General features: G+C 44.6%; 3 protein-coding genes across 5 annotated transcripts in view; 2 read left to right on the top strand and 1 right to left on the bottom strand.

Moving 5' to 3' along the window:
- insra (insulin receptor a) overlaps positions 1 to 3,946 on the top strand; it is a 35,584-nt gene extending 31,638 nt beyond the window's left edge. The window contains exons 16-21 of the mRNA XM_037458891.2: positions 312 to 541; positions 668 to 778; positions 1,287 to 1,446; positions 1,657 to 1,786; positions 2,027 to 2,161; positions 2,643 to 3,946. Of these exons, the coding sequence (XP_037314788.1) occupies positions 312 to 541; positions 668 to 778; positions 1,287 to 1,446; positions 1,657 to 1,786; positions 2,027 to 2,161; positions 2,643 to 3,000 (1,124 nt within the window). The 3' untranslated portion in view covers positions 3,001 to 3,946. The remainder of the gene's footprint in view (positions 1 to 311; positions 542 to 667; positions 779 to 1,286; positions 1,447 to 1,656; positions 1,787 to 2,026; positions 2,162 to 2,642) is intronic.
- Positions 3,947 to 5,348: 1,402 nt separating this feature from the next.
- Positions 5,349 to 18,265, top strand: arhgef18a (rho/rac guanine nucleotide exchange factor (GEF) 18a). 3 transcript variants are annotated; one of them, XM_037458892.2, is made up of 21 exons: positions 5,349 to 5,975; positions 9,597 to 9,728; positions 9,900 to 10,013; positions 10,100 to 10,206; positions 10,482 to 10,622; positions 10,872 to 11,122; positions 11,756 to 11,881; positions 12,129 to 12,246; positions 12,419 to 12,670; positions 13,474 to 13,550; positions 13,761 to 13,942; positions 14,153 to 14,208; positions 14,477 to 14,656; positions 14,924 to 15,040; positions 15,255 to 15,343; positions 15,436 to 15,498; positions 15,616 to 15,663; positions 15,822 to 16,295; positions 16,384 to 16,669; positions 17,029 to 17,139; positions 17,364 to 18,265. In XM_037458892.2, exons 2-21 carry the CDS (start codon positions 9,661 to 9,663, stop codon positions 17,510 to 17,512), a joined length of 3,009 nt encoding a protein of 1,002 aa, XP_037314789.2. In that variant the 5' UTR covers positions 5,349 to 5,975; positions 9,597 to 9,660; the 3' UTR covers positions 17,513 to 18,265. The 3 variants fall into 3 exon arrangements, with proteins under 3 accessions (XP_037314789.2, XP_037314790.2, XP_037314791.2); XM_037458893.2 differs by lacking the exon at positions 9,900 to 10,013 and having other exon boundaries at positions 5,352 to 5,975; XM_037458894.2 differs by lacking the exons at positions 5,349 to 5,975; positions 9,597 to 9,728 and having other exon boundaries at positions 9,914 to 10,013; positions 10,116 to 10,206.
- Positions 18,266 to 18,628: 363 nt separating this feature from the next.
- On the bottom strand, positions 18,629 to 26,698 carry sppl2 (signal peptide peptidase-like 2). The gene is made up of 15 exons (XM_037457735.2): positions 26,560 to 26,698; positions 25,231 to 25,347; positions 24,531 to 24,713; positions 24,340 to 24,429; positions 23,974 to 24,113; positions 23,227 to 23,369; positions 23,003 to 23,099; positions 22,763 to 22,879; positions 22,438 to 22,519; positions 22,269 to 22,343; positions 22,096 to 22,158; positions 21,894 to 21,993; positions 21,654 to 21,731; positions 21,381 to 21,541; positions 18,629 to 20,658 (listed from the first exon to the last, which is right to left on the bottom strand). The coding sequence occupies exons 1-15, from the start codon at positions 26,605 to 26,607 to the stop codon at positions 20,509 to 20,511; spliced, it is 1,644 nt and encodes a 547-aa protein (XP_037313632.2). The 5' UTR covers positions 26,608 to 26,698; the 3' UTR covers positions 18,629 to 20,508.
- Between the last annotated feature and the right edge of the window lie 251 nt (positions 26,699 to 26,949).

Here is a 26,949-nt window from a genome sequence, read left to right as displayed (position 1 = left end):
ATATTAACATGCACCTGTAGTCGCCACGATCAATTAAAGATCACAAACAAAGATCTTTTCACAGCAGTCGTCTCGAAGAAAGAAACCCTGTTCAGTCACCTGTTTTCGTGATATTCGGAACATGATTTTCTGCAGATGCACATTTCAATTGGATTCCTCCAAAATAAATATTTGCAATTTGCAGTAAAGAGAAAAAATGTATACAAATATCTTCAAGCTGCATCCAAACTAACCTGCTTTTTCATGTGCTGCTCCACTCGGGCCTTCCGTTGAAGCCGTATGTGTAATATTCCTGTAAAATGTGCCTGCAGTGTACGAGGCGGACGAGTGGGAGGTTCCCAGAGACAAGATCAACATTTTGAGGGAACTGGGTCAGGGCTCTTTCGGCATGGTCTACGAGGGCATTGGCAAGGACATCATCAAGGGCGAGGGGGATACCCACGTGGCGGTGAAGACGGTGAACGAGTCGGCCAGCCTGAGAGAGAGAATTGAGTTCCTGAACGAGGCCTCGGTCATGAAAGCCTTCACCTGCCACCATGTGGTAAAAAAATAGACCTCTTCTGAAACACTTTGTCCACGTCACATTGTGACGTAGTGTCGGGTGGGGATGTTTTAACTGAATTGATCCAACCACAGCGTATTGAAATTAAAAACCTTGCCTCCCCAGGTGCGTCTGCTGGGTGTCGTGTCTAAAGGCCAGCCCACCCTGGTCGTGATGGAGCTGATGACCAACGGAGACCTGAAGAGCTTCCTGCGTTCTCTGCGGCCGGACGCCGAGGTGAACAAGATTACAACTCTCCCTCCCCGAGTCACCATCACAACCCGAGGAGTTAAAACGACGCTTGTAGCGTTTTTTTTTTAGGTTTTGTCGGTTTAATGATTTATTTTTTTGTCACTGGTCTTGTTTTCACTTCTTCTTTTTATGTAGATAAAAAGAGCAGTAGTTATCTTTTTTTCTTAACAGTATGCAAAGGTCTTTTATCTATTTTCATTATAAATAGAATTGAAAAAAAGGTTGATGTTCCATCCAAGTATCGCCTCCCGTAGTGTGTAAGTGTACAGATGGCATGTGGATTGGAAGAGGAGGGGGAAAAGCTCTGAGCTCTGAGCTCTTGGGTATTGACTGAGGAGCTTTTGCAGTCAGCACTTCAGTCGGCTGAAAACCTCAAACGGGCTCGCGTGCGGCTCAACAGCCGGATCCGGCCAAACCATGTCTTGTTGACATTGAAAGGAAGCTAAACGTTAAGGAGATGACAAATTTGAGAATCCGCCTCGTGTCCCCCTAGAACAACCCCGGGCGCCCGCCGCCCTCCCTGAAGGAGATGATCCAAATGGCTGCGGAGATCGCAGACGGCATGGCTTACCTCAACGCCAAGAAGTTTGTCCACAGAGACCTGGCCGCCAGAAACTGCATGGTAGCCCACGATCTCACCGTGAAGATCGGAGGTACGTTTCTGCACGACGGGGCACTCTTTGACAACAATGCATGCTGCCGCTGCTGGCGTCACCATGACAACAGATTTGAATTATTAAATAAGTATTTATCCACACATGGCACAACTTTTAAGACTATGATTTATTGTTGATGCTCTTTAAAAAACTCTTTAAGGAGAAATAATGAATTCCTGCTCCAATAATGATATCTTCTCCTCCCAGACTTCGGTATGACCAGGGACATTTACGAGACCGACTACTACAGGAAGGGAGGCAAGGGCCTGCTGCCCGTCAGGTGGATGGCCCCCGAGTCCCTGAAGGACGGCGTCTTCACCGCAAATTCAGACTGCTGGTCAGTGACACATTTTTGATATATTTTTTGCACAGACCAGATATACAAACGGTAAACACATTACTAAATAAGCAATATAACATCCGAATGTGAGTCTGTGGTTTAGCTGTGCTCTCAGTCTACCTGCTCGCTGCGTCACGTGTCCACACCCCACATTTATTACGGTGTCAGTTTGGCGAGTCCTCACTCCCCCCCCCACCCCCCCGTCTCTGTCGTCCTCTCTTGCCAATTGTTTACCAGGTCATTTGGGGTTGTGCTGTGGGAAATCAGCACCCTGGCCGAGCAGCCGTACCAGGGCCTGTCCAATGAGCAGGTCCTCAAGTTTGTCATGGACGGGGGCTACCTGGACCGGCCGGACAACTGTGCCGACAGAATGTAAGTACAGGAGTGTGTCTGGGGAGAGGGGAGAAAAATATAGTATAATTTTATTATTTCAGGCTACTTGATGGAAGTGGGTTTGTTGATACTGCTCAGAATGATGGAGGCATTATCTTTAATAGATGTATTTCTGTAAACGTAACGTATTTAACAGTTATATAGTTATAGTAAGCAAAAATCCCCCAAAATGTTGTGGTTCTTTAAAAGGGAGGATGTCTGGAAATATACATGGGACACTTTGCACAGAGTCCTGGAACAGATGTGTTTAGTTTTGACAGTGTTGTTTGTAGAGAGTGTAACTTAAATAGTGTGCAAGGATGTTTTTTTTCTCATTTGTATTCAATACGGAATCCTTAACCACAGCAGAAAGAAGAATATATATGTTGTGAAATAATCCAATATCTACGGTGACAAACCTAAAATTCCAACTTCAGCATCATCCTAACTGTGAACCTGCTCTCCCCGTATCCTCACCCAGACACAACCTGATGCAGATGTGTTGGCAGTACAACCCCAAGATGCGTCCTGCATTCCAGGAGATCATCGAAATGCTCCGCGAGGACCTGCATCCTTGCTTCCGGGAAGTCTCCTTCTTCTACAGCGAGGAGAACAAGCCGCCGGAGACCGAGGACTTTGACCTGGACATGGAAAACATGGAGAGCATCCCGCTGGACCCTTCGTCCTACTCCCAGAGGGAGCAGTGTTCGGACAGGGACGAGGGCCTGTCCATGGGCCTGCGGGGCAGCTACGAGGAGCACCACATCCCGTTCACACACATGAACGGGGGAAAGACCAACGGACGAATACTGGCCCTGCCGCGGTCCAGCCCGTCATAACACACTGCACACATCCCGTGCAAACGTGTCATTGCTATATAGAGTTGAATATATTTTTGTTTTTTTGCCGTCATTATATATATAGATCACACTTTCAGCACTCTCTCTCTCTCTACAGGAGCCGCTCGGTGCATATCTCAGGACTTATTTTTTTCCTCAAAGCCACAAACACACACACACACACACACACACTACAGAAAGTCCATGCACGGATATCAGAAGACACTTTTTGTATTTAAGGACAAAACCTCCCGCGTCTCTTCATGATTGTAGTTTATATATTATATACTGTATATATATATATATATATATATACATATATATATATTGCCAAGTTTGTGCTAGACTGGGTGGATAAATGGATACAACTGTGAAACAAACTCTTGACAAACAAGAAGGCTGCTAAACCCACTTCCCTCCCTGTGTCCAGACCCCTCTCTTTCTCCCTTAATTCAATATTTGGGCTTTATACCCAAGTTTTTTTGGGGGGGGAAAGTGCCCTGCAATTATATCTGTTTCCTACTTTAACTCTCATGGAACTCTTTCCCGAATCTTTGTACTCAAGCAAATGGAGAACCGTAAACGATAGACTTTGGGCTGACAAAGGCGGCCCGTCCTCAGACTAGCTCTTATCCACTGGAGAAGCTGGTTGAAGTGGCTTAACTCCTCACACTCTGCAGTATTCCAAAATGGCACACAGGATAAACACAACTTTTACTGCTTATATTTTTTTAATTTATTTACGTGTCTTTCTTTTCTTCTCTTCTCCCATTTCTTGGGAGGGGCAAGTTTTCACATTTTCAGCTGAAGGATATTTAAACTTTTCAGAAACATGTTGGTGAACGAGTTCCTCAGATTGACCAATAGCTGCTTCTTTGGTATATTTTAGTGGGTATAGAAGATTAAAAATTATATATGTGTATATATACATATATATATATATATATATAAATAAATTGTTGATGTTTTTGTACATAGCTGATATGTTGTCATTTTGAGGTATTTACGTTGATAGAAAATGTTTTTACATGTTAGCCTCTTTGTGTTTTTTTTCTAATCCAGAAAATCATACTAATTAGCTTCTTTTTTTTTTTTCTTCGGACTCACAATCAACCAACAGCACTTGGTCCTTTTTGCTACTCGACGTCCGGGAGAAGGAGTGTTTGGCGTCTCCAGCTTAAGATGTCCCCCCCTTCATATCGAGATCAAATAAAATAGTGCTGTAAATAATGCAGCAATGTTCATTCATGAATAGCTTCCTGCATGGCTTCTGTTATTTTCCACTGTCTCAATAGTTTTCTTCTACAGTTTATTTGCGATTGTGTGTATATGCAAGCAAGATGTGCTTTTATCTCAGTGAGTATGAGGAGGTAACATCTTGTTTCCACCTGAGCCCGAAAATATGATTACCGCAAACTAAAAATTCAATTTACACCCAAACTACATCTTTGGTGATTTGTTATTTTTGAGGCCAATACCTATACGGATATTTGTGGATAAAAGAGAAATCCTTTCAGCATTTATACTTTTTGAAACAACCACTCAAATACACAAATAAATACTTTGCAATGATGCCTCATATTTGCTTTATAAAGAAGAAAGGAAATAGACCTATAGTAAGTATTAGTAGTATAGATAGTATTATAATTGTAAATGGCTGTGCCACAACTTTGGTGTATTATGTTTGGTGTGAAGATTACAATGACCCTCTATTAGATGACTATATGATATAAGGCTGGGCGTTTCACTTTCAAAAATGTTATTTCTATATTGGGTATTTAAAAGTTTTCAAACAAAAGCGCTTGGTTTTATTAAAAAAGCTAAATTGTGTCAACAGGGTAAAGGAAAGTTGTAGTTATACAACAAAGTATAATCATTTTAGTATTTAATAAAATGTGGTGCTTGTCTATATGGTACACAATGTTTTATACAATACTCTAAAGGCCAAATCTCTATTGACAGTTGTTTAATGGCCACTGTAATTAATCCTACACTGAAAATCCACATATACAAAAAAAACATGGAGATTCTGGTGTCCTGAGAGGCTTGTGTTTCTAAAGATGCACCTGCAGCCCCTCGATGACCTAAATCAAAGTGTCTACCCGATATGAAACGGAATGACCAAACTTCTGCATGGTAACAAAGTGGTGCAAAGTTTGGGGACTTTGTCAGCACATGGTCCACCCAGTAGCGGCTCACGGGCCTTCGACTGCAGCACAGAATGACCCCCAGCAGGTGGAGCCACCCAGTTGTTATGGAACCGTAGACGTGCACTTAGCTAGACTTGCAAAAAATGTAGATTGAGAGTTCCACATTGTCGCTGGAAGTAGTTGACAGAACATTAACATCACAATATCCACCACATCAACGTGAGTTTCTCTTCCGCCTCCGCTGTCAGGATAACATAAGATAAGATAACTCTCTCCCAGCGCCTGTTGCACTCATGGACTAATGGAAGAAGGGCTGCATTCCGACGCTCCCTCTCCATACGCCTGGATCACCTCATGCACGCTGCGTCAAAGGGAGTGAGGACAACGCAGGTTTAAGCAACACCCTAAGAAAAGCTTTTTTTTTATTTTTGCATAAATAAAAAGCTTAACGCAAGCTGGTTTCCACACAGCTGGAGGTGACGTCGCAGTTTCTTAAAGAGAAAACTAATTCATACATTTGGCGGCCTGTCAGTCTGGATGAGCTCGCGTCGCACTGAACTGAACCATTTCCCACAATGCTTAGGGAGGGAAGGAGGGTTCCTGCCGAGGAGGCCAGGATTACTTTGTTTTTAACTCCCTCCCCCGGCACCTCTCCATTATTACGACTGAGTGCGCTTGTTCCTCCCGATGCTTCCTCGCCGCCTCTCCCTTTGAGCGGAACTTGTTGAAAAATATCCAACTAACGTATTCCCTCCGTTCCCATCTCGCCTTTCGCCCTGGAAATAAACACGAGAGCTGCCCGCTGCTGCTTAATTTCACCACCGGGTAAGAGGAAAGTTGTTGGGTTGTTTAACGCACCTTGTTGGTAGTTTAATCAGCGTCACGCGCAAGGTGATGATTGTGGGGCTTAAGGATAGTAACGTTACATTTGACGTTAGCTAACGTCCTGGATGTTAACGTTAGCTAACGGTTGCTGGTAAAAACGAGTTCTTCGACTTAACTTAAAATGGAGAAAAAAAAATCAATTTGATCTGAATTTTTTTACACTAATTTCTTCTTTTACGTGAAGACAGTTGAGGCAAAACATGACATAGATGTCACGTAATTTGTCGTTGTCAGTTTTGTATGTATTGTCCAAAGTAGCGCGAGTGTTTGCCCCCCAGTAACAGCCGTTGGGACGTCACTGGTCACCTGCTGTTTATTTTCCCTTCAATTCCAAAGCACCTGTCTTGGTTGGTCTCATTCTACACTTTAACGATATAATTCCAGGTCAGTGACTCTCACCTGACGTTAGCACCTTGTCATTCCCCACATTCCACAAAACCTTTAATGTTATTGACGTCAAACTACTTAACCTAAACAAATTATTAACAGCTTAGCGAATTCACCCGAAGGAGAAATATGTGCTTTTCGTGACATGTTGGTTAAACGCGGAGAAATAGAGCGACGAAAAAAAATAACCTACGCGGAGTGATATACCTGTTAAAACTGCAGTTATTATGATACCGCAGGATTGCCCATTAAGACCTATTCGAATTCATTGAAAATTTACTTTTTAACTTAAAATTAAAGTCGCTGTCAAAGTGCAATGACTAAAAATGTTAACTAAAATAGTAATGTTGAAATAAGCACTGCTGATTGGAAGTCCTCGAGCTTCAGTTGAAGAGGAACTCGAGAGATATGAAATCCAGTCGAAATGTATAAATTGCGAGAGTTGTAAGGGTTCGAGGCGTCAGTTGAAGTTTGAGCATTTAAAGGATGGCAAGTGGGACTGAGATCACAAAGAATAGTATTAACTTATGAATACGAAAGGATAGCTGTGATATTGTCTTATGCATTTGCTTGTAGAGGTATTATTAATTAAACTATACAAAACAATCTGCATGCACAGCGCCTGTACAGAACCGATATGGCCGTTGTGATTTGAGAGAGGCAAATTGACTTAACCAATGGTTCCTTGAAACAATAAAAAATATCTAACAAAAGTCACACAGCGTACATTTTAAAATGCTCATAAAAAATGCACCACAAACATGAATCCATGTCAAAGAGCTCCAATTTGATTTGGACAACAGTGTAACTTTTGGCCCTGATGCAGACCGATCAATAAAGACACTGCATTTTCTTGTCGGACTGGTGTGTTTACAGTAAAGAAGTGCTGTTTAACGCTGATGCACAAGTACTTCACTCCTTAGCAAGCATTCACCTATTCATACAAACACTTAACACATTGGCACCCATTTTACAGCTCCAGCACAGTAAAGTTAAAAACAAAGACAGTATCCACAAGGTAATAATTAAGCTGCATATCAAGGCTGCTGGACGCGAAGGCAACATTGAGTACTTGAGGGAGGTTTTCACTGGATCTCGGTTTTTGGAAAATATCACTTGTGTGATAACGTGAAACAAATTCAGCATGCAGGGTTCATGAGGAACAAGAAGGTCACGGATCACCGGCCCCTGCGTATCAGTCAGCTTTGTTTGCCATGTTTTTATTTTTTAACTGGTAGAGTTTCTCGACCGTTAATTGTCGGTATAGCCTGCTTGCACTTTACTTGTCAGCCACTCTCTCTTCATTGTCCTGCTGTCGTGGCCCCGGAAGGGATCTGGGCGCTCGTCCGTCTAAGTGAAACTTAACCACAAAAGGCAGCATTAGGGAGAACTTTTGCTCCTGTCACTTTGTCCTCTGCAGGATACTCGGCGGACTTGCTGGTCCTGTTTTGTCTCTTGCAGGGAATGACCTGTATTTCATGCTGCTCTGTTCCCTTACCGTCTCGTGTGGGTGAATCACTTTAGGTGTGGTTTTTCCTCACAACAAGGGACTGGGGCATTGCGATTCTCTTCCATGACCTTTTTCTTTTGTTTTCAAGAAACAGCACAAAATGGTTGATCAGCAGGTAGAGTTTTAAGATCCATGGCTAGACTGGCAAACAACAATTATTTTGAGACTAACCAAATATTATATTACAGTAACTCACAGTAACTCTAGCAGTAAATTTCTGGAATATGGTCAAATTAATGGCATGTCTAATCTTAGTACTGCCGGACCTAAACTGCTACCGTGGCCGGAACCCCTTGACTCACCCGTTGCTTGAGAAATGACAAAAAACTAAACTAAAAACTTTTTTTTTAAATAAAAATGTGCTATGCGCCTCTGGGAGGTGTGCTTCAAACACTGACATTGTGGTTTGTGTGTGTGCATGTGTGTATTAAACAGGAGAGACCGAAGGAGAGCTCCTGTTTAGTTTGTGTCACAACTCGTTTAGTCAAACAGTGTTGTGTATGTTTTAGGTGTGTCTGAATATAGACAACTGCTGCTCTGATACAATTAGAATGCGGTTTTTATTGTGGCCAGAAAAAAAGGGAAATCATTTAGCAGCCAGCTGCATTACCACCGCCATTGAATATTCCTCTTCCTTGTGCGGTTTGCCACAAGCTTCTGCTGCCCTTTTAATAAGTTGAAGGCATTTTGCAGAAAGCACTGTATCAGTCTCATTGACTCTCAAGGGCCCATTAACGTGTGCAAACACACTCTACATATGGACGTAGCCAGCAAGGTCACTGAGGGCCACCGCACCAAAGCCAGGACCCACACTGCTTTCTTGAGATTTCTTCTGATATTGAACCAAATTCAATCCAATTTTTCTATCCGATCGATTCCTGCATTTTCCCCTCTCATTTTTTCTGCAAGATTTTCTCCCTTTTTTGTGTTTTTCCAGTGTCGCAAGTAAACTGCGAAACACTTAAACTGAAGTGTTTGTGACCAAAGTGAGTTGTTCACAGTCACAGACATAAAAACGATTTGCATTTAAAGGCCTTCAAGATACATGAGAAACACTTTCCTTCCAAAGCGGGATTGGAAACAAGTCTGTATTATTAGGGCCATCAATGTGTATTGCATGGGAAACGAGCTCATTGGCATGTTTGTCTGTTAAGGTGCAACAGGAAGTTTTAATCCATGACAGGAGCTGTACCTGTGTCTTTGTTGCTGTAGCACAACGCCGTGTTCTCCTGTTGCACAGCTTTCTGTTGTTGTTTCTTGGCCTGAAAGCTGGTCTGATCTTTGCTGTGATGTTTCACTTTGACAAACCAGTTCCCTCTTCACGGTGGTGGATAAGTTATCGTTTAGATCCCCGCTCTACTTGCAGTGATTTTCTTTTTTTTATGTAACCTGACCTTGTGAGGGCTTATGTGTCAATTACGTGCTTTTAGTAACAAATAATAAAGGTAAGTTAATTTGCTTTTGTTGTTCGGTAATAAACTCTTAGTCCTTGAAAAAGACTAATTGCTGGTATGTGGCTTTTGAAAATGCTCAATGCATTAACTTTAATTGTTATTGTATTGTGGGGATTTTTTTTTTTTAATGGAAAAAGTTGTTTTTCATCCTGTTGTACTCCCAATGTACTTTTCTCTCTTTCTAATACTCTATTTGTTGCTCTCTCTCAGCTCTGGGGAGAGGATTTCTCCCCCAGCATCCCATGGCGTCCCTGCCTGCATCCTCAGTCCAGGCATGACCGTCACTGCCAGAAAACACAGTGATCAGCCTGGTTCCTCCTCTTTCAACAACACCGTCCGCAAGTTTGTGAACTTTAATTTGAAGAACTCCCCTCCCTTGTGTACCATTTTGTATCTTTCCCCACATTCACAATACAACAAATGGGGTCCTAATTTTGTTCTAACTTGATACAGATTTTATTTAAGCTCCCAGCTATTGATTTCAAAACAGTCGCACGGTTGTTGTTTTTCCAGGTTGCTTATTCACTTGATAGAAATAAGTCTTACAAAACCAGATTCAGAGCCGTCTGATGGCCAACATTCCAAGTCTGATGGAAGCTACAACGCTGTATTGAATGCCAACAAGATGTGGGTTTTTTTTTTGTGCGTGTGCATTTTTGTGCGCCGACATCATTTTTGACCTGTGGCACGTTATCTCGTCACTTACTAACTAGCTCCAGCCCCATGCAGATGGATGAGGCCGAAAGCCTGCGGTTGAGGAACGTCCCTGAGGACTCTGTGTCGCAGGCTTTCTCTTTGAATGAGCCCATCGACCTAGAAGGTCAGTGTGTGTCTGTCAGCAGGGTGAGAAACGACCTTTTTGGCACGACAAAACACAGGCTTGGACATTGTCCAGAACACACATTCTTTCCGTCTCCCAAAACGAAACCAACGGCTATTTCTTATGAGGGGTACTTTCTGTTAACATTTTTGCCCTGGGATTTAACAAGTAGCATTGTGAAAGGGATCCTTTTCAAAATAAGAACAACAACGTTTTCATGAACTGAAAATGGTAAACGTTGGACAGAAATGACAAGGGCTCATTATGTCATCCAGATTCTCATTATGCGGGGCTGAGAGCGCAGCTGGAGGCCGACCAACAGAACCTGGAGGCGCAGTCGTGGGGCGTGTCTGTGGACCAGAGCTACCTGAAGGCCCTGACCAAAGAGGCTGTTAAGAGACAGGAAGTCATCTATGGTGAGCTCAACCAACCTATCTGTAAATAAATAATCCAAAAAATATGAGCATAAATCAGATATAAGTGTTTGTATATTCAGACAGAACTTCTCATGTAAATCTCCAGTTTGTAGTTACACTTTTTAATCTGAGATGACGGTTCCTGCATTCCTCAGTGCAAGGCGCATTCGATTATTTTACTGTACGTTTCAGGCACTCAACAAAGACGTATTAATCAAGAGATCCTTATCTTTATCAATATCATCCTAGAGTTGATCCAGACGGAGATGCACCATGTGCGCACCTTAAAAATCCTCTTCTATGTCTACATCCATGAGTTGAAGCAGTCTTCGCTGATAGAGGAGGGCAGGCTCGAGAGGCTCTTCCTTGTGGTGGAACACCTGCTCGCCCTCCATCAGCACTTCCTCAACTGCCTCAAAGTGCTCAAACACCAAAGTCACGAGGAAGGAAGCCCGCACAACTACCAGATCACGCAGCTGGGAAATGTACTCATCTCTCAGGTAAGACCGGTCTGTTGTGTCAGTCTATCTAGAAATTTGATCTCCTTAAATCAGAGGTTCTGAATCTCTTTGGGGCCTGGAACCCTTCACAGGGCAGACCGTTTGCAAAGACAAGTAGCAGTCAGTCCGCTGATGCTCTCTGTCCGCTGGTGAGTGCACACGCAGACTTATTTATGTGTGAAACCAATAACATCTTTTTGTATTATTCCTGACGTTTTCAGGGGGGGAAGGGGAGATAATTTCAGGGATATACTGAATATCCTTATTTTATCCATATATAGGTTATACATAATGACATTTGTTGTATTTCAAATTTTACGGACCCCTTGCCCGAGAGTCATGTATAGTAAAGAACGAGTGTCATTAAAAAGTGTTAGCTGGCTTTGGAGAAAATGACTGATTTGCAAAGATGTCATTATTTACTGACATTCAGGTTAAATTGCCTTTTTAAGTTTGTATCTCAACATAAGCTGGCAAGTTAGCTACTTAGAAGCTATGAACTAGCTTCCTGCAAGCTGTGTGGTGGTCTAAGTGTGTGTTACATTTTTGTGTTCCCTATACAGCAAAGAACCTACGTCTTTGTGCTCAGCTTCTGAAACCTTGTGGTAATATTGTTTTTCCTTTCTGCATTAGTTTTCAGGTGAGCTGGGAGAAAGAATGATGAGTCTTTACAGTGTATTTTGCAGTAATCACACTGGAGCCGTCAGCCTCTACAAAGATCAGCTGCAGAATAATAAGAAAATGCAGATTCTCATTAGGGTGAGCGCTCTCCACTCATTGCTCAATGTATGCATATGAATGTGGTTTGCCTTGTATTGTGACTGCATGAATGCACTGGATTTGGCAAAAACAAGTAAGGCAAACACTTCACTATCTACCAGACAGAACATTTCACAAGCAACAGTGACGGCAACTAACTGAAATGTTTAACCGCAAACATTTTTTGGTTGAGAGGTGGAAGGCAGGAATAATGTGAATCTTTAAAAAAAAAATGTTTATTTTACAGAAAATAGGTCAGCTTCCCCTTGTGCGACGGTTGGGAGTCCCTGAGTGTTTCCTTTTGGTGACTCAACGCATCACAAAGTACCCCATCCTGGTGGAGCGAATCATACAGAACACCGAAGGTATCATCACATCATGTACCTAGATCCCAAAAGGTTGTTATCGTTTGTATAATGAATGTTCAGCCACAAATGACTGAGACCTAATTTGCTTTCTTTTTCGCCAACGCCAGTGCCCGTGTGTATAATTTAACTACGTATATAAAGATTCTGATACGTTTCGCGCTCCTCTCAGCCGACACAGACGAGTACGAGTCTCTGGTCCAGGGCCTCGCGCTGATCAAAGACACCATCTCGCAGGTGAACGCTCAGGTCAGTGAGTACGAGAAAGCCACTCGCCTGCGAGAGATCGCTCTTCGCCTGGAGCCGAAATCTCAGGGACGGATGAAGGACGGCGTGCTGCTCCGCCGGGAGGACCTGGTCCAGGGAAACAGGACGCTGATGCACGAAGGCCCCGTCACCTGGAAGTCCTCTGGGAGGCAGAAAGGTTTGGGACACTTCTTTTGTTTGTGTGCTCTGTCAACTGCTGCTCACAGCTGCGCATGTGATAGCAGCCGACGTTACAAACCACACAGATGATCACTGCCGTTTTCCGGCAAGGAAAGGGATCGGAAATGGAAATATTTTTCGGTGGTTAATATAGCAGAAGAAATGTTAATTACTCTATATGTTTCCCAAGGGTTTTTGGGGGGAGTTTTTCCTGTGCCAATGTGAGGATTTTGGATGTGTACAAGCTGTTTGTACACAACTAATTTTTTAATTTGGTGCTATATAAAATTAATTTGAACAGAACACTAGTGCAATATGCAAAGCACCCGTGTGGAAACATCCAGTCTTTATGGTTCTCTACTTACTCAAGTTCTTCCTTAAACGAGGCACCCTTTGTGTAAACAAAACATCTACGCACAATAGAAACATCTACGCTAACGTCTACATTTGCATACGTCGGTCACAAAAGGGTGTGTGTGTGTGTGTGTGTGTGTGTGTGTGTGTGTGTGTGTGTGTGTGTGTGTGTGTGTGTGTGTGTGTGTGTGTGTGTGTGTGTGTGTGTGTGTGTGTGTGTGTGTGTGTGTGTGTGTGTGTGTGTGTGTGTGTGTGTGTGTGTGTGTGTGTGTGTGTGTGTGTGTGTGTGTGTTTTAATGAGCGGTATAACTTTGAGGCAAATTGCCTTTGGCATAGCTGAAAGATTACAGAACCGGTAGAGCTGCACATCTTTGTCACGCGGCGCTTCTTGAAGCAAATCCTCAGGCCCATCTGTTTTGATGCTGAGTAACATTTATGTCTCTGCAGAAATCCATGCTGTGCTGCTGTCAGACATGCTCCTCCTCTTACAAGAGAAGGATCAGAAGCTGGTGTTTGCTGCTGTGGTGAGTTCAGGCTAGACATTAACACATCTTTCATAATCACGTATAGTAAAGTGTGATGTATACATTTACATTGTAGACTGTTTTCTTCATCCATATAAAAGTCTAAGCCTTTATCTAGATCGATGATATGATGTCATAATCCTGGGCCGATATGTGATGACTATTTCAACACTAATAATATCTCCTGCTGTATTATGGTGCCTAATACAGGAGACCAAACCACCAGTGATCTCCCTTCAGAGGCTGATCGTTAGGGAGGTGGCTCACAAGGACAATGCCATGTACCTTATTTCTGAATGCAACACTAGCATGCCGGAGATGTACGAGATCCACACGCGCTCCAGCGAGGAATGCATCACATGGATGGCGCTGATACGACAAGCTGTGAACTGGTAAGATGATGACTTCTAGGAAAAGTAAATCTCAATCCTATTGTTTTCATTTCAACAATATAAATGTTTCATAGAACAGTTGCATCTCCCGATGATGGTAGCGTTGATATCTGATGAACGCTAAAAGAATGACATTTTTATTTTCATGCAGTCATTGATATAGATTAAAATTACTTATATGGAAACATTGACAATGTCTTTGTTATTCAGCTATTCAGAAGAGGAGGTGTACCTTAAACTGACTACTACACTGCAACAATTTGAAGGTACTCTTTCTCTCCCAATCATTTTAAATGTCATTATGGGAAGCCTTTCCTCGGCTTTGACATGCAAAGCTTCCATGCACACATGCTTGTGCCAAACTGAAAGGTATTAAGGGATCTTTAGAAATCCATTGATAATGTATGGTATATAAATAAATACTACTGTTATACAATATGTTCATATATTTTCCATGTTTGTGTACCATATATAAAGGAGGAATTGCTGAAAAGGGATGCACGTGTTACTTATTTTATGCTGTCACTTTTTTAGCCAGTCTGAGGATGAGGGATCAGCTGATAATGCAGAGTCTGACAGAGAAGCAGCAGCTCTTTGCTGCTCTCTATGAGACAATCACGGAGCAGGAAACCCCCCACAAAGGACTGCTGCTGCGAGGAGACACCTCTGACCTGCACAAGGGGACAACACTGCTCCGAGGAGCCATCGATGAGGGTAAGTGCTCAACTTATACTCTGTTTAAAAAGTTTTGTTTGTGATGCGTTCTTCATCCTAATTGTCATAATGAGGCAGTACATTTAGTACTTATTTTGCATCGGCTAGCTGAGAAAACATTGTTGTGCCGCCACTGAGTTTTTGAATTCTGAAGACATACCGTTTAGGCAAAATATAATCACTTATGTTTTCCAATGCAGGCAAGTTGTGACTCCGCGCGGATGTCTCTAGAGGAGGAGATCTTTAAGGGGTTGTTTTTGTTTCCAGTTGAAAACCTGCAGAGCCTGCTCTTCGCAAGGATTAAAGACCCAAACCTTCTTATGGATGAGAGTAAGACGCAGGAGGAACTGCTCTGCAAGGCCGAGACCATCGGAGTGGCTGATGGTAACGCTGCTGGCACAAACGCACAAAACAAAACGCACACAACCAGCACGATGGTGACATTACATCTCTGAATGTGTTAACGTTAGTATGTACAAAAACCCTTTATTGCATTGGTTTTACTCAGAAGGAGTCTAATCCCACAGCCCAAATTGTGTAACTCTGCTCATATTGAATATGTGAATGTTATTGACTATGGATTTGTTTTTCTTGTCAGATGAAGATGCATCTAGCAGCAAGGACGGTCCCATCACCAGTGACCCTCAGCTCCAGGAGAGTCCCGGCTCTGACAGCCAGGAACAGTCTGTGAGTAAGACGGATGTAAAGGATCCAAAACGTACTTCCGTTCGCTGATAAAACATCAGGTATTTCAATTGCTTGTGCTATTTTGCTTCAAGGCCGACTACGAAGTACAGATGTCAAACTGCGAGTTCACCTCCAGTCATTTTTCTGAGGCAGAGGTAACCGTTACTTATTTTATAAATTGTTTCTTGGTTTATTTTGTTACCTCTTTTCATTATTACAGAAATCAGTCACCCAGTGCAATTCTTCTGGTGTGCATCGTTGTTTCTCTGTAGGTGTGGGACAAGGTGATACTGCTCGCACAGAGGCTGTACAGCTTAGAAGTAAGACTAAAATATATTGTATTCAGCAGGCTCCAAGTTTGTTTTTGTAAAATTAATTACTTTTATGAAAAGAATGCTATAACATTTCAGTTAGATTTACTTTGTTTTGCATTGTTTTTTTTGTTTTGTTTTTTATTATTAATTTTTTCACCGTGCAGGCAGTCATCGCCCAGCAGGACAGCCAGATTGAGCTGCTGCACACGTTTCAGACCAAGAGCAAGCAGCCCGCTCGCCATAACAGCAGCATGCTGCTGGAGCAGGAGAAGCAGCGCAACTCGGAGAAGGAGAAGGAGCAGCTCGCCAACCTGCACAAGCTGCAGGCCCAGCATCGAGAGGAGCAGCAGCGCTGGGAGAAGGAGAAGGAGCAGCACAGGACGCAGATCGAGACTCTCGAGACTCTGCTGCAACAGAGGGAGGAGGACTGCCGACAGTGGGAGGGGAAGCTCGCCGTAGAGAGGGAAGAGTTGGAGGCGCTGAAGAAAGGCTATCAGGAGGACCTAGAGAGGCTGAGGGAGTCCACAAAATCAGTGGACCGGGACAAGGAGCGTCTAAATCAGGAGAGGGAGCGTCTTGAGCAGCTGCAGGAGAAAATAAAGAAGATCTACCCGGGAAACTATGATGATCCTGCACAAGTGAGGAAGAGTAGTAGTTCTAGTATCCTTACTATAGGAAATAGTATCCTCAACACTTCAAAACAATTATTCTCCTCTTTCCCCCCAGTTCAGGATTCTCTCCAGCCACCAGACCTTTAGGGGAAGCACCGTGAACGGAGGTGGGACCTTAACTCCGAAACGCCACTTGTTGCCCACAAAAGAAATCCCTCCAAAGGTTCCACCACGCAGGCAGAGCATGCTGGCCAAGGGCGAGCTGCCGATCCACCTGATCAGCACCACCAGCAAGGGGCAGAAACTCACGTCTGTGCAGCAGCAGATCCCCACCAAGCTGGCTGTGCTGTCCAAGGAGAAGGGCCATAAGAAGAAGTCCCACCATAGAACGCAGAGTGCAGGTCAGGACAGGACGCCGGCCTGCTAACTGTGTCTGCTTGGGTTTCAGCACAAGGGTTCATTTGACTTTGGGTGATGGCCTTTTTTTAAAAACTGGTGTTATAGACAAATGCATACCAATTAAATTCTTTTATGGTCTACAGAAATGTTTGAAGACTGACAACTGTTTAGTTTAGGTATTTGTTAGTGCGACATTTTTACTTGCAGCGTAACGTTTGCGACACATTGCTCATGGAAATTGGGCCGGTTGTTTGCAAAGGAGAAGCTCAATCGGCCTTCAGAATGAAATGCCCTATAGGTTTAGTTGGTGTGTTGACCTGCACGTGGTATCAACACTGACCTCAGCTCTGTCTGTATCCAGCCTCTATAGACGTAAGCCAGGTGCTGCCCATCCGAGTGACGGGGAAAGAAGGAGGAAGTCTGAGAACCCAAAGCAGCAGCAGCAGCAGCCGTCTCAGAATCACCCAACCAGGTACGGACAGCCATGAGGAAATCAACCCTACTTGCAATTTATTTGAATACTGGGTGTAGTTTTAAATGGAATAATTAACTCTGTGGAGGCACAACTTGATGGTCAAGTGTAAATAATAAAAGGAACCTTGGGAAACTGGTGTAAACGCGTTTTTTTTTTTATTACCTTTTGCTGTGATTCTACCAGCAACTATTGTAACCCAACTGCATTTCTTCTCTCTTCAGGTGCCTTCACCCCACCAGTATCTGCCCACAGTGTGAAAACATCTCAGTCCTTCAGCACAAACGGGAGGGACGAGGATCCGCCACCACCGCCGCCTCCTTTTCCTCCAGATATCCTCACTCCGGTCAAAGAGAAGGTAACGTTCCTTTAACCACAGACTTCAGCCTGGAGTTCCGATGAGGCCTTCACAAAGACTTTTACACTTGGACGGACGGACGGACATGGGACGTGACCTCATGACACGCATCGTGAAGAGGACCGTTCGTATTTTGAGATTTTATCACCAGCTCTTTGTGTTCAGATTATAAATTGGGAAATACTGATGGACATGATTTATAGATGTACATTTGTCTAAGAGATTAAAAAAAAATGTTAAAAGCTGGAACGAAATGGACATTGGGGAAGATGATATTTTAAATGGAGATGTTAGAAGACCTTCATTTGCCAAAGTTATTTTTCTATAATTTTATTTTAAATGAAAGTATATTGTAAGCATTAGCACTTGTGTCTTACTCTGTTGCATTCTTTTAAATGTAATGAGTGATGAATACAGAATGCTTAAACAGGGAGAGACAAACGTTTTATTTCAGAATCGATCAGATGATTTTATTCTGCTGTGTCTTTTAATCAAATAATCAATTGATGGAGTTTCACTTTGGATATAAGCTAAAGTTATAAATCCTGTCGCCTCTTTTGTTGTCTTGTTGACAGACGACAGTGACAGAAGGTGCTTTCAGTTCAGATAACAGCTGGAAGAGTTGGAGAATAGAAGAGATTTCAGAGTGAAATGACCTGTGCCAAGGTTTAACATTCTGTTTAATGCCCGCTGTCTCTTTTTGGTTCTATTCAAAGTTTCATCCAAGTCCCAACCAATGGGTCTGGGAATAAAAGCTGGTTGACTTGAGCTTTTTGTGAATTTACTCCATGCTGCAAAAAAACCTGAAATATTTGTTTAAAGATACTGATGGAATCCGGAATGTTTAAAAGATCACTTAGTTTCTGTTGTTGAACGGCGTTCTGCGCCGAGGCAACAAGGAGCCTCTTTGTCAGACTGCTGTTCATTTCTGACTTGACAGCTGGATGGTCGCGATGAAGAGACGCTTTTAGACTCAGAAACCACTGCGGGGGGGTAAGTGGTCGCAATCAAGACTTCCGAAAGCTAACCTGCTCAGCATCCCACCTGAAGGCTTTCAAACTGACCCGAGACCTGCAAACTACAGTCTTAATCCCACGGAATATTGTGCAAGAAAAACGAACACTCCAAAGATTAAATACAATGTTCCTTTTTATTATATTTATTCCACAACAGTGGCGTGAAAACCGCTTTGTGGACAAATGATACTGGTGAACGGATAATCTCATGTCCTGGAAAACATCCAGACAACTCGGCTGCTCTCGCGTCACCTCAGAACAAGTTTCTTTTTCTTTACATTTGACCTCAACCTCTACACAGGAATGTTGAACTCGGTTAATAGGCATCGTATACGAGTGTGAAATCAGAAATACGTCTGGCTCACAGAGAAAAGTGCTTGCTGACCTCTGGTGACTTAAGATGAAACCCTGAGGTCAGAAGTGGACTTTCATAGCAAAAACATGGTGAATATATGATCCATTGATACCTTGGTTTCCTTTTCTTTAAAGTTGAACCCGTTGCGTACACGTAAACATCTGCAGACGTGAATTAAAGGATGCAAATGTTTCGTATAAACTAATCAAGGAGCGCAACTCGTCCCTCGCTCAACTCGTACATTAAACTACAACACCGCTTCCTTTTTAGAGTTTGGTCCTCTTTTAAAGCCACTTTTTACACTTCACATAATTCTACGTGAACACAGTAAGGCTGAAACCAACTTGAAGACATGAAAAAAACAACTACTGGGGAGAACCAACATTTTAACTGTCGCACCAGATTATACAACAGATTCAATTCAAATTATAGCATGCAAAAGAAAATATAACACAAGGTATAAAAAAAACACAGTCCTTCTGTTTAAAAGTAAAATGGAAAGAAACTCCTGCCACCCCCCCCCCTGTACTTTATACTGTGACACTAGTTTAGTGTCATGGGAGGGAGGAACATGAGTGTGTGTGCGCATGGTAAAAAAAAATGCAGAGGCCTTTCCTCAGAACAAAATATCTGACACAAATGATCTCCGTGCTTCCGCTGGACATTTTCTCAGTACCTCATTTCATCGGATGCATTTATTAAACAGTGAAAGAAGCTTTTGTTTGTATTGTTGACTCGTGTAAATCAGCCTCTTGGGACTACAGATGAAAAATAGCCTTTGGGCTAACTAGCACATTTACAGCAATTTTTTGTTAATGTGCACCGTCCCTTATTAAATGAAGCAATTCATATTCTCATTCAATTCTGTTAATCTTCTCCTTTAGTGAAGCGTTTGATCTCTCAAGTTAAGTAAGGTTATCATTGGTGCTGTTAAAAAAGAAAAGTGAATTTACTTTGCCTCCGAAGAAATCAACTTACTGCACCGACAAATTGGTTTTGCTGATATAAATGCAGCTTTATTTAAACGCTGGTGTGACCGGGCCTTTAAAGCTGCTCAGAGTATTTCGTTTAAAAAAAAGCTTGTGTAGCTTCCATATTTGGCTTTTCATTCCCTTAAAAGGTGGAACAGACCCGGTAACAGTCAGGGCCACAAGTATTTGGACGGTCACACCGTGTTCCAGAGCGTCACTTCTACTTAGGCCCCTGGAATTGGGGATAGTTTTTGTTACATCCATTGAATTAAAGCTGATTAAAGCCTACACTTCGACCCGATATTTACGGCTTCAGTTCAAATCATTTGAAGTTGGGCCAATTTTTTTTTTTTTTTAAACCTGTCGTCACCGGCCAAATCCTTCTGGCCCTGACTGTTTGTGTCGGGGCTGAGGTCCAGGTTGTGTTCTTGATGTGTTGTCAGTTTCACTGCCTCGACCTCGAGGGTGAAGTCCTGGCGCCCTGCTGGCCCAGCCACTCAGAGCACAGATCTCCTCTATTCCCTTCACACCAAGTGCACATAGACATCTGTACCTCAAAAATGCCCGTTGAATGAGACGCAACAGGGGGGGGGGGGGGAAACAAAAAAACAAACAAACACACAACAAAATACAATGAATGAAATGTAATATGCTGTACTAAACGTGCTCTCAGTTAGATTTGTTCTCCGCTTCCGCTTTCCTTTCCGGGGGTGTCCGGGTGTCGTCTTCTGTGTCTTCTTTCTCCGATCTTGTCAAGTGATCCTCTGTCTGCGGCGTTGCAGTTTGTGTACAGTTGATCGGTGTGAGCACTATGGGAGGCTGCAGGGGACAAAAACAGGGTCTATATAAGATGAGGCTGAATGGTGTGGATCAGAACAGTAAATGTCACGATAACAGGACAGAATAGCTTTAGATGAGACAAAAAAACAAACACTGAGTGTACAGTTATTCCTCTGTGTGCAGGGTAAAGGGACTGCTGTTTAACATCACTCATTGCCATTAAATGTTGTCAGAGGTATTACTGTATACGCAGAGATAAAAGGTCCCAGATAGAGAGAAAGAAAGGGGAAGCATATTCAAGAAAATCCCACTAAACTTAACTAATGCAGGCTAACGTAAACATTAGCTCCGGTAGTGGTCCTTAACAGATGTGTGAATGCAAAGAAAAAAAACACAAAAAGGGACCTGAAGTTACACCAAGATGTTTTAATGGAAGAGTGTGAAGGAGCAAGCCCAGATGGAGTACCTGCAGTGCCACTCAGCAGCAGACTAGAGCACACCCACAGTAAAATAAAGGGTGAGGAGCAGCGATGGGGGGGGAGGGGGGGGGAGAGTGGACAGTAAACACAAAGAGGCAGTTGGAACGGATGGAATTATTCAAAAGGGGTTACTCAACTCAAGATTCTACTTCACTCTGCATGTTATTTAACACTAGATTTAGGTGTTTTATTTGAGAGTTTCCTTTTGTTGATTTTTCTTTTTTTTTTTGGTTTTGTTTTTCGTCCTTCAGCCGTAGGTGGTCATATCAAACTGGTATTCACCACAAATCCACTTCCAGTCCAGAACTGGGGCAACTCCCTGCGCCACAGCGCCACAGCGAGGCTGGTGAGCAGGGTGCAGGGCACCAGGTAGAGCAAGGCCGGCTGCCCCATCTGCATCACGGCCAGCGCCACGAAGGTGATCAGGAGGCCGATGCCATAAGCTGAATGGAGACGGGAAGGAGGAGGACGACATGGTTGGTTAACACCGCCCGTCCTGCTCAGTGACTTTAATACAGTGCGGATACGCTCACGAGACCCCGACCGTGTACGTACCGATGGTACAGGCCACAAAGTAGATCCTGGAGGACTGTGTCAAAATGTCGAACCTGTGACAGTACACCACCAGCAGACCTGAGAAACACGAGGCATTCGGATAAATCCACGAGAGAAAAACCCTGGATACGCATCATTATTAATGTGCGGCAATAAAAGGGTTGTGTCGAGTGGCTTTCTGCTCCGAGGACAGTCAACAGAATGACGTCGCTGTTGTGGAAGGACTTGGCGGTTAATCACCTGGTACCAAGACATCGCCAAAGCCCAGGAGGGAGAAGGGCCGGTCGCAGAGGGACAGTGGGGAGAAGTTTAACCTCGGCACTTTGAGCACCATGGGGAGCTGGAGGAAACAAATGTCAGTGTTACTCCCTCCGAGCTAAGAATAGCCAACCCCCACCTCCCTCTAAGGGAGTCCTTTTAAAAAAAAAAAAAAAAAACTCACCTTTTCATGCGCGTAGGAGTCCGAGGGACCAGCCGCTACCTCCACCATTATACTTTCACCACTCTGGGAGAGGAGAGGAGGGGGGGGGGGGGGAGCCGTGAAGTAACTTAAGCATGACACACGGACAGAGACAGAGGATACCTGACTGGCCTGAAGCAGCAGTGTCGACGTACCTTTGTCAAGAACGGTGTAATGAACACGAAGAAAACGTCGTAGACAAACAGCACCGACAGTAACAGGGTGCAGGCCTGCGGACACGGAAGGACTCATCATTCATCAAAACATAAAACGTCTCCCACAAAGATGCAGTTGGCACTCGGTGGTACTCGAGTGCGGACTCACCTTAAATGTGGGGAGCCTGACCGTTTTGAGCATGTAGAGACAGAAGGCGATCCCCAGGGTGTCCTGCAACACCCACGCCCACCTGGAGGACACACAGGACGGGGAGTGGGCCACGTCGTTACCACCATCATCATCATCATCATATGATGCAACGCCAACAAGTTATCTCACACATGCACAGACAAATGCTGCCGTTATGTCACCTAACGCAACACAGTACACAGACAGTAGCCCTGGAGATTTGAGGTCGGGCCGCGGTTGCAACGAGCAGCTGTTCCCCTCTGCGCGCGTGACTGCCCGCCCTCTTCTTTTCTGTTGCACTTACTGGTCTTCATTGCGAAACACCATCCAGGTGCCGCTGACGGCGACGCAGAGGGCCGACAGCAGCAGCATGCGGACCTGTGGCCGCGTGTGGAAGTACGGCAAGTTGTTCTCTGGGACCCTGTGGGCACGAGAGGGATCGCACAGATCAACAAAGGCAGACAGACCCGGCGGAGCGAGCGGCGTGACCGGGGCCCTTCGGCGCCCGCGCTGTGGAACCCGTGTTTGGCGTGAGCCGTCCCACCTGCACTTGCAGAAAGGGAGTCTCCTGACGAAGGGCCACAGGCAGCTGTGGAGGCCGACGGAGGAGGCCAGACAGAAGATGGCTATGACCCAGATGGCTAGAAGGTGAGGAAACGATCATTACTATCAGGACATCCACTGGGGAAATACTTCCTGTGCGGCTTGTGTGGGGCCTGTGTGTGCAGGTCGCTACTGCGATGGTGTGTGTGCGAGACGGCGTCGTACCCAGGTGGTCGTAGAAGAAGTAGAGCAGCACCAGCATGCTGCAGCACATGACCACGAACACACAGATCATGATGGGCGTGACGTCCACCGTCTCCTCGTCCTGCTTCTCCGCGCCGTCGTCCCGCTTGTGCTTCATGTAGCGTCTGCAAGGGGGGGAGCAACCGGAAATCAGAGACGCCCGCTGACCAGAGGCCGCTGGTTTGGGGCGTGCATATGAGGGAGGGAGAGAGAGAGAGAGAGAGACACTAACGATCGGCCTATGGGCGAGCTCCCCGACCGCGCCAGCTCGGCCCAGAGCCGTTAACCAGCCTCTTCACGCGTTTTATCCAAAAGTCTTATTCACTGGGGTTCGGTGACTTGCCAAACAAAGCGGGCCGGCGTGGTCATCCTCCCAGCCGTGTCAGCATTTACCATCGCTTGGGCCGCCTGGCCGGGACTCCCCTCGGAACGCTGGTTCCTAGACGGGGTCTTCGCCCGTGGTCCCCGTGCGCCAGAAAGGCCGTTTGTCTGTGCCCTCGGTCGCCTTGGCAACCCTTTCGGGAAGGAACGACTCGGATCGGCGCAAACCGTCACTCCGACAATCAACAACGCCGCCCTTCACACAACACGCCGCTCTCAGGGAGAAGACAGACCTGCGCCGCGCTTTTAGTTTCTATAGATGAACATGCATCATCCAATACGTCTCTGCCTGTTATGACCTGCACATCGACATGCGTCGATGACCTACAGAAGCTCCCGTCCACCTACTTCTTGCTGTCTCGGCTGCCGGCCCAGTAGCCTCCGACGGCCACTGTCCCCACTGCCATCAAAAAGATGATCACCATGTTGTAGTCCAACACCGGCTCGTTGGGCGCGTACATGGCGACGAGTCTTCCTTTGCCGAAGGTCTGCGGGAGTTGGAAACGGCATTAAGCGAAAGCTCGCCATTTTGTGGAATCTGCATTCGGCGCACTGCTCCCGAGCAAACAAAGCGGTATTTAACTTTATCTGCTTTTGCTGAAGGTACAAAAGTGTCTAGTGTGGGTCGACTTTTGAGCGGGAGAGAAAAGCGGTCTCCAGTAGAACCCTAGAGGCCGAATCAGCCGTTTCAATGGGCAGCGGAGGCCCTCTCACCTTGCCTATGTCCAGCATATCAGAGTAGCTGAGCAGTGCTACTGGAATATCAATCTCCTCATACTGGGTCTTGTTTCCCGCTGGTGGTGTCTGAAAATTAAAAGAAAATAAAAACAAATTATGTTTACCAAAAAGAATTTAATAGTCACAGATGGCCTTGAGGCAGTTACGGGGGGGGGGGGGGGGGTTACCAGTCTGTCCTTGCTGACGATGAGCAGGGCCTTTGCGCCGTTAATCTGGGCCAGTCTGACCTTTTCATAAAAGGTGCAGTTGCCCCTCATCACCATGGGGATGAGATTAGGGAAGCCTCCCTCCGGGACGTCAGAGGGCGAGCACAGCACCGACGTGGTGAGGTCATAGATCTGAAGACGCGACTTGGGAGACAAAGAGGTTCTCGAGGTTAACCGGAGACGGCGAGCACGGAGCACAGATGTCACGGTTCAAGGCTTCATATTCATTTAAAGGGACACAGCGTGTATTTATGTTAATTTATTAATAGGCTTGATGTGACCGTCCTAAGAAAGAGAAATGAGCTGGAACCTAACCAAGACACTGCAGTCAGTAGAATTCAATTCTGATCTCTGCATTTATATATATATATAATATCTATTTCTTTTTGTATGAAATCCTTGATGCATGCGTCTACCCCAGAGTGCATTACATTAAATGACCACGTTTCGATATCATTCATACAGAATAATGTTTGCAGTCGGCTCATAAAGCAGCTGCACAGAGATCAGATGTCAGGCTATTGATCACCTTCGGAACGGCACATACTGCGAGCTATCCGACGTGATTCTGCGTGAGGCTCTTGGTCAGTGTGTTCTTTTAGAATCAGTGACATCACTGCTGGCATGCGGCGGCTGCTGCTGCTGCTCGGTCGGGACTCACTGCCTTGTTGAGGTCCTGCGGTAGACGTGCCCACTGCGAGTTGAAGAATATGCAGTAATCCTTCCCTCTGCTCTTGCCCTCGTCACTGAAGTGGGCCATGCCGTACTCTGCCACCACCTGTCAGCGTCACAACAGTCCCCGTGTCACTTCACACGTCCCAAGAGAAGGTTGATTGATGATTTTCCATCATTGGTCTGAAGTAAGCCGATGTGGAGGTCTAAGTCATAAGTATTTCCGCCGTTAACAACAAACACAAACACGCTGTTTCTTGCTTCTCCGCGAACACTTGTGCTCGAGAGGAACCTTTTGAAAACAAAAGTGCTGGCAGAAGCTTATGGTCCAACACCTTTACAGTCCATAACACGGGGCTCATTTAACGCCACCTGCTAGCAGCAGAAGAATGTGAGGTGTTAGTCCAACTGAAAAAGTTGTGTGTGTATATATATATATATGTGTATATATATATTAAACAGCATGGATTTTTTTTCCATCTGTCTTCCCTTCGGAGTGCATTTTGAGATTAAACCCTCTGGTGCCCACGAGCCACAGAAAAGGCCTATTTTACAAAAATAAAATGTAGGCCACCAGTAATAAATGACAACTGTTATTCGCTTGCTTTTCAGATGAATCGCCTTTTTATTTGCTTCCTATTCGTGTGTCGAGGACGTGCAGATCTGTTTGAGAAGGTGGGACAAACAAAGTGAAACAGACACAAGGAGGAGAACCGGGATGAGCATCAAACGGTGCGGGGAAAGGAAATGGAACCTTAATTCGAACCACGCTGCCAATTGTACACATTGGTAAAATACACACAAAATTAGAATGAGGCAATTGTTGCTGTGTTTTAACTTTCTACCAAAAGAGAAACGGAAAAATAAAAAAACTTAAGTATTTGTAATAACAAAGAATCGAATGCGTTTGAGTGATAGGCCAGAGAAGAGTTGCTCATTAATGTTACTCAGGGATCAGACGTTTTTAATTATTTTTTTAAGAGGAAGTGACATTGCAATTACACCCAGAAACGTTGTACCCTCAAATCTTAACACTTAAGGACCACCGATTTATCACTAGCGTGACGTGTCGCATTTGTCCATCATTCAAATCGCTTTCCGTCCGTCAACGAGTTCGCCACAATCCCGCTTGCACAATTGTCACATCAAAATGCGAGTGAGTTTTTTTTTCCAGGGCCCGCGGTGATCTCTGGAAGCTAACGGTCATAGCATCCAAGCCAATCACCGCGACAAAAGAAATAGTGCTATCGTCCGCCACGCGGTGCGAGGTCAACGCGCGGATAAACCGTTTATGAAGGAATTACAGTCGGTCTCTCACCTTCTGGATGAGAAAAGCGGTCCAAAACAGTGTTTCGGGGACCCTCATGGTGCTTAGCGTGTTGTTGTTTTCCCCATTGAGCAACCGATCGCTGGGATACGCTCACACCAGCGCTCACCAGCTGTTCTAACGAGACACGCCCACGTGACTACACGGAGGTTTTGATTGGCTGTTACCCTGGAGAGTCACTGGCGCACGTCGCTCATTGGTTAAAGTCAAAGTCAGTTAAAAAGAAAGAAGTAACCTGATATTAATTTCAAACCCCCACGGCTTGATGGTTTTAATTCGAGGTATCAGACGTGTTTAGCTTTTAAAGATGGAGGCTGTCATAGAACAAAAAATGATGTTCAGACCTGATATTTTTGTTTAGGTTATTAGAAGATTTACTTG

Source organism: Pungitius pungitius, chromosome 15, assembly GCF_949316345.1.
Source record: "Pungitius pungitius chromosome 15, fPunPun2.1, whole genome shotgun sequence".
NCBI classification, from domain to species: Eukaryota; Metazoa; Chordata; class Actinopteri; order Perciformes; family Gasterosteidae; genus Pungitius; species Pungitius pungitius.
This window is presented reverse-complemented; position numbering and strand designations above follow the sequence as displayed.

Bases quoted from the DNA above. Each gene is read 5' to 3' on its own strand.
- sppl2 (XM_037457735.2), bottom strand. From the start codon at position 26,607: ATGAGGGTCCCCGAAACACTGTTTTGGACCGCTTTTCTCATCCAGAAG. The intron at 22,344-22,437 runs GTGAGTCCGCAC...CCGTGTCCGCAG, and splicing joins TCAGGCTCCCCACATTTAAG to GCCTGCACCCTGTTACTGTC. The intron at 22,159-22,268 runs GTACGTCGACAC...CTCCTCTCCCAG, and splicing joins TTACACCGTTCTTGACAAAG to AGTGGTGAAAGTATAATGGT.
- arhgef18a (XM_037458892.2), top strand. From the start codon at position 9,661: ATGACCGTCACTGCCAGAAAACACAGTGATCAGCCTGGTTCCTCCTCT. The intron at 10,014-10,099 runs GTGGGTTTTTTT...CTTACTAACTAG, and splicing joins GTATTGAATGCCAACAAGAT to CTCCAGCCCCATGCAGATGG. The intron at 10,207-10,481 runs GTCAGTGTGTGT...TATGTCATCCAG, and splicing joins TGAGCCCATCGACCTAGAAG to ATTCTCATTATGCGGGGCTG.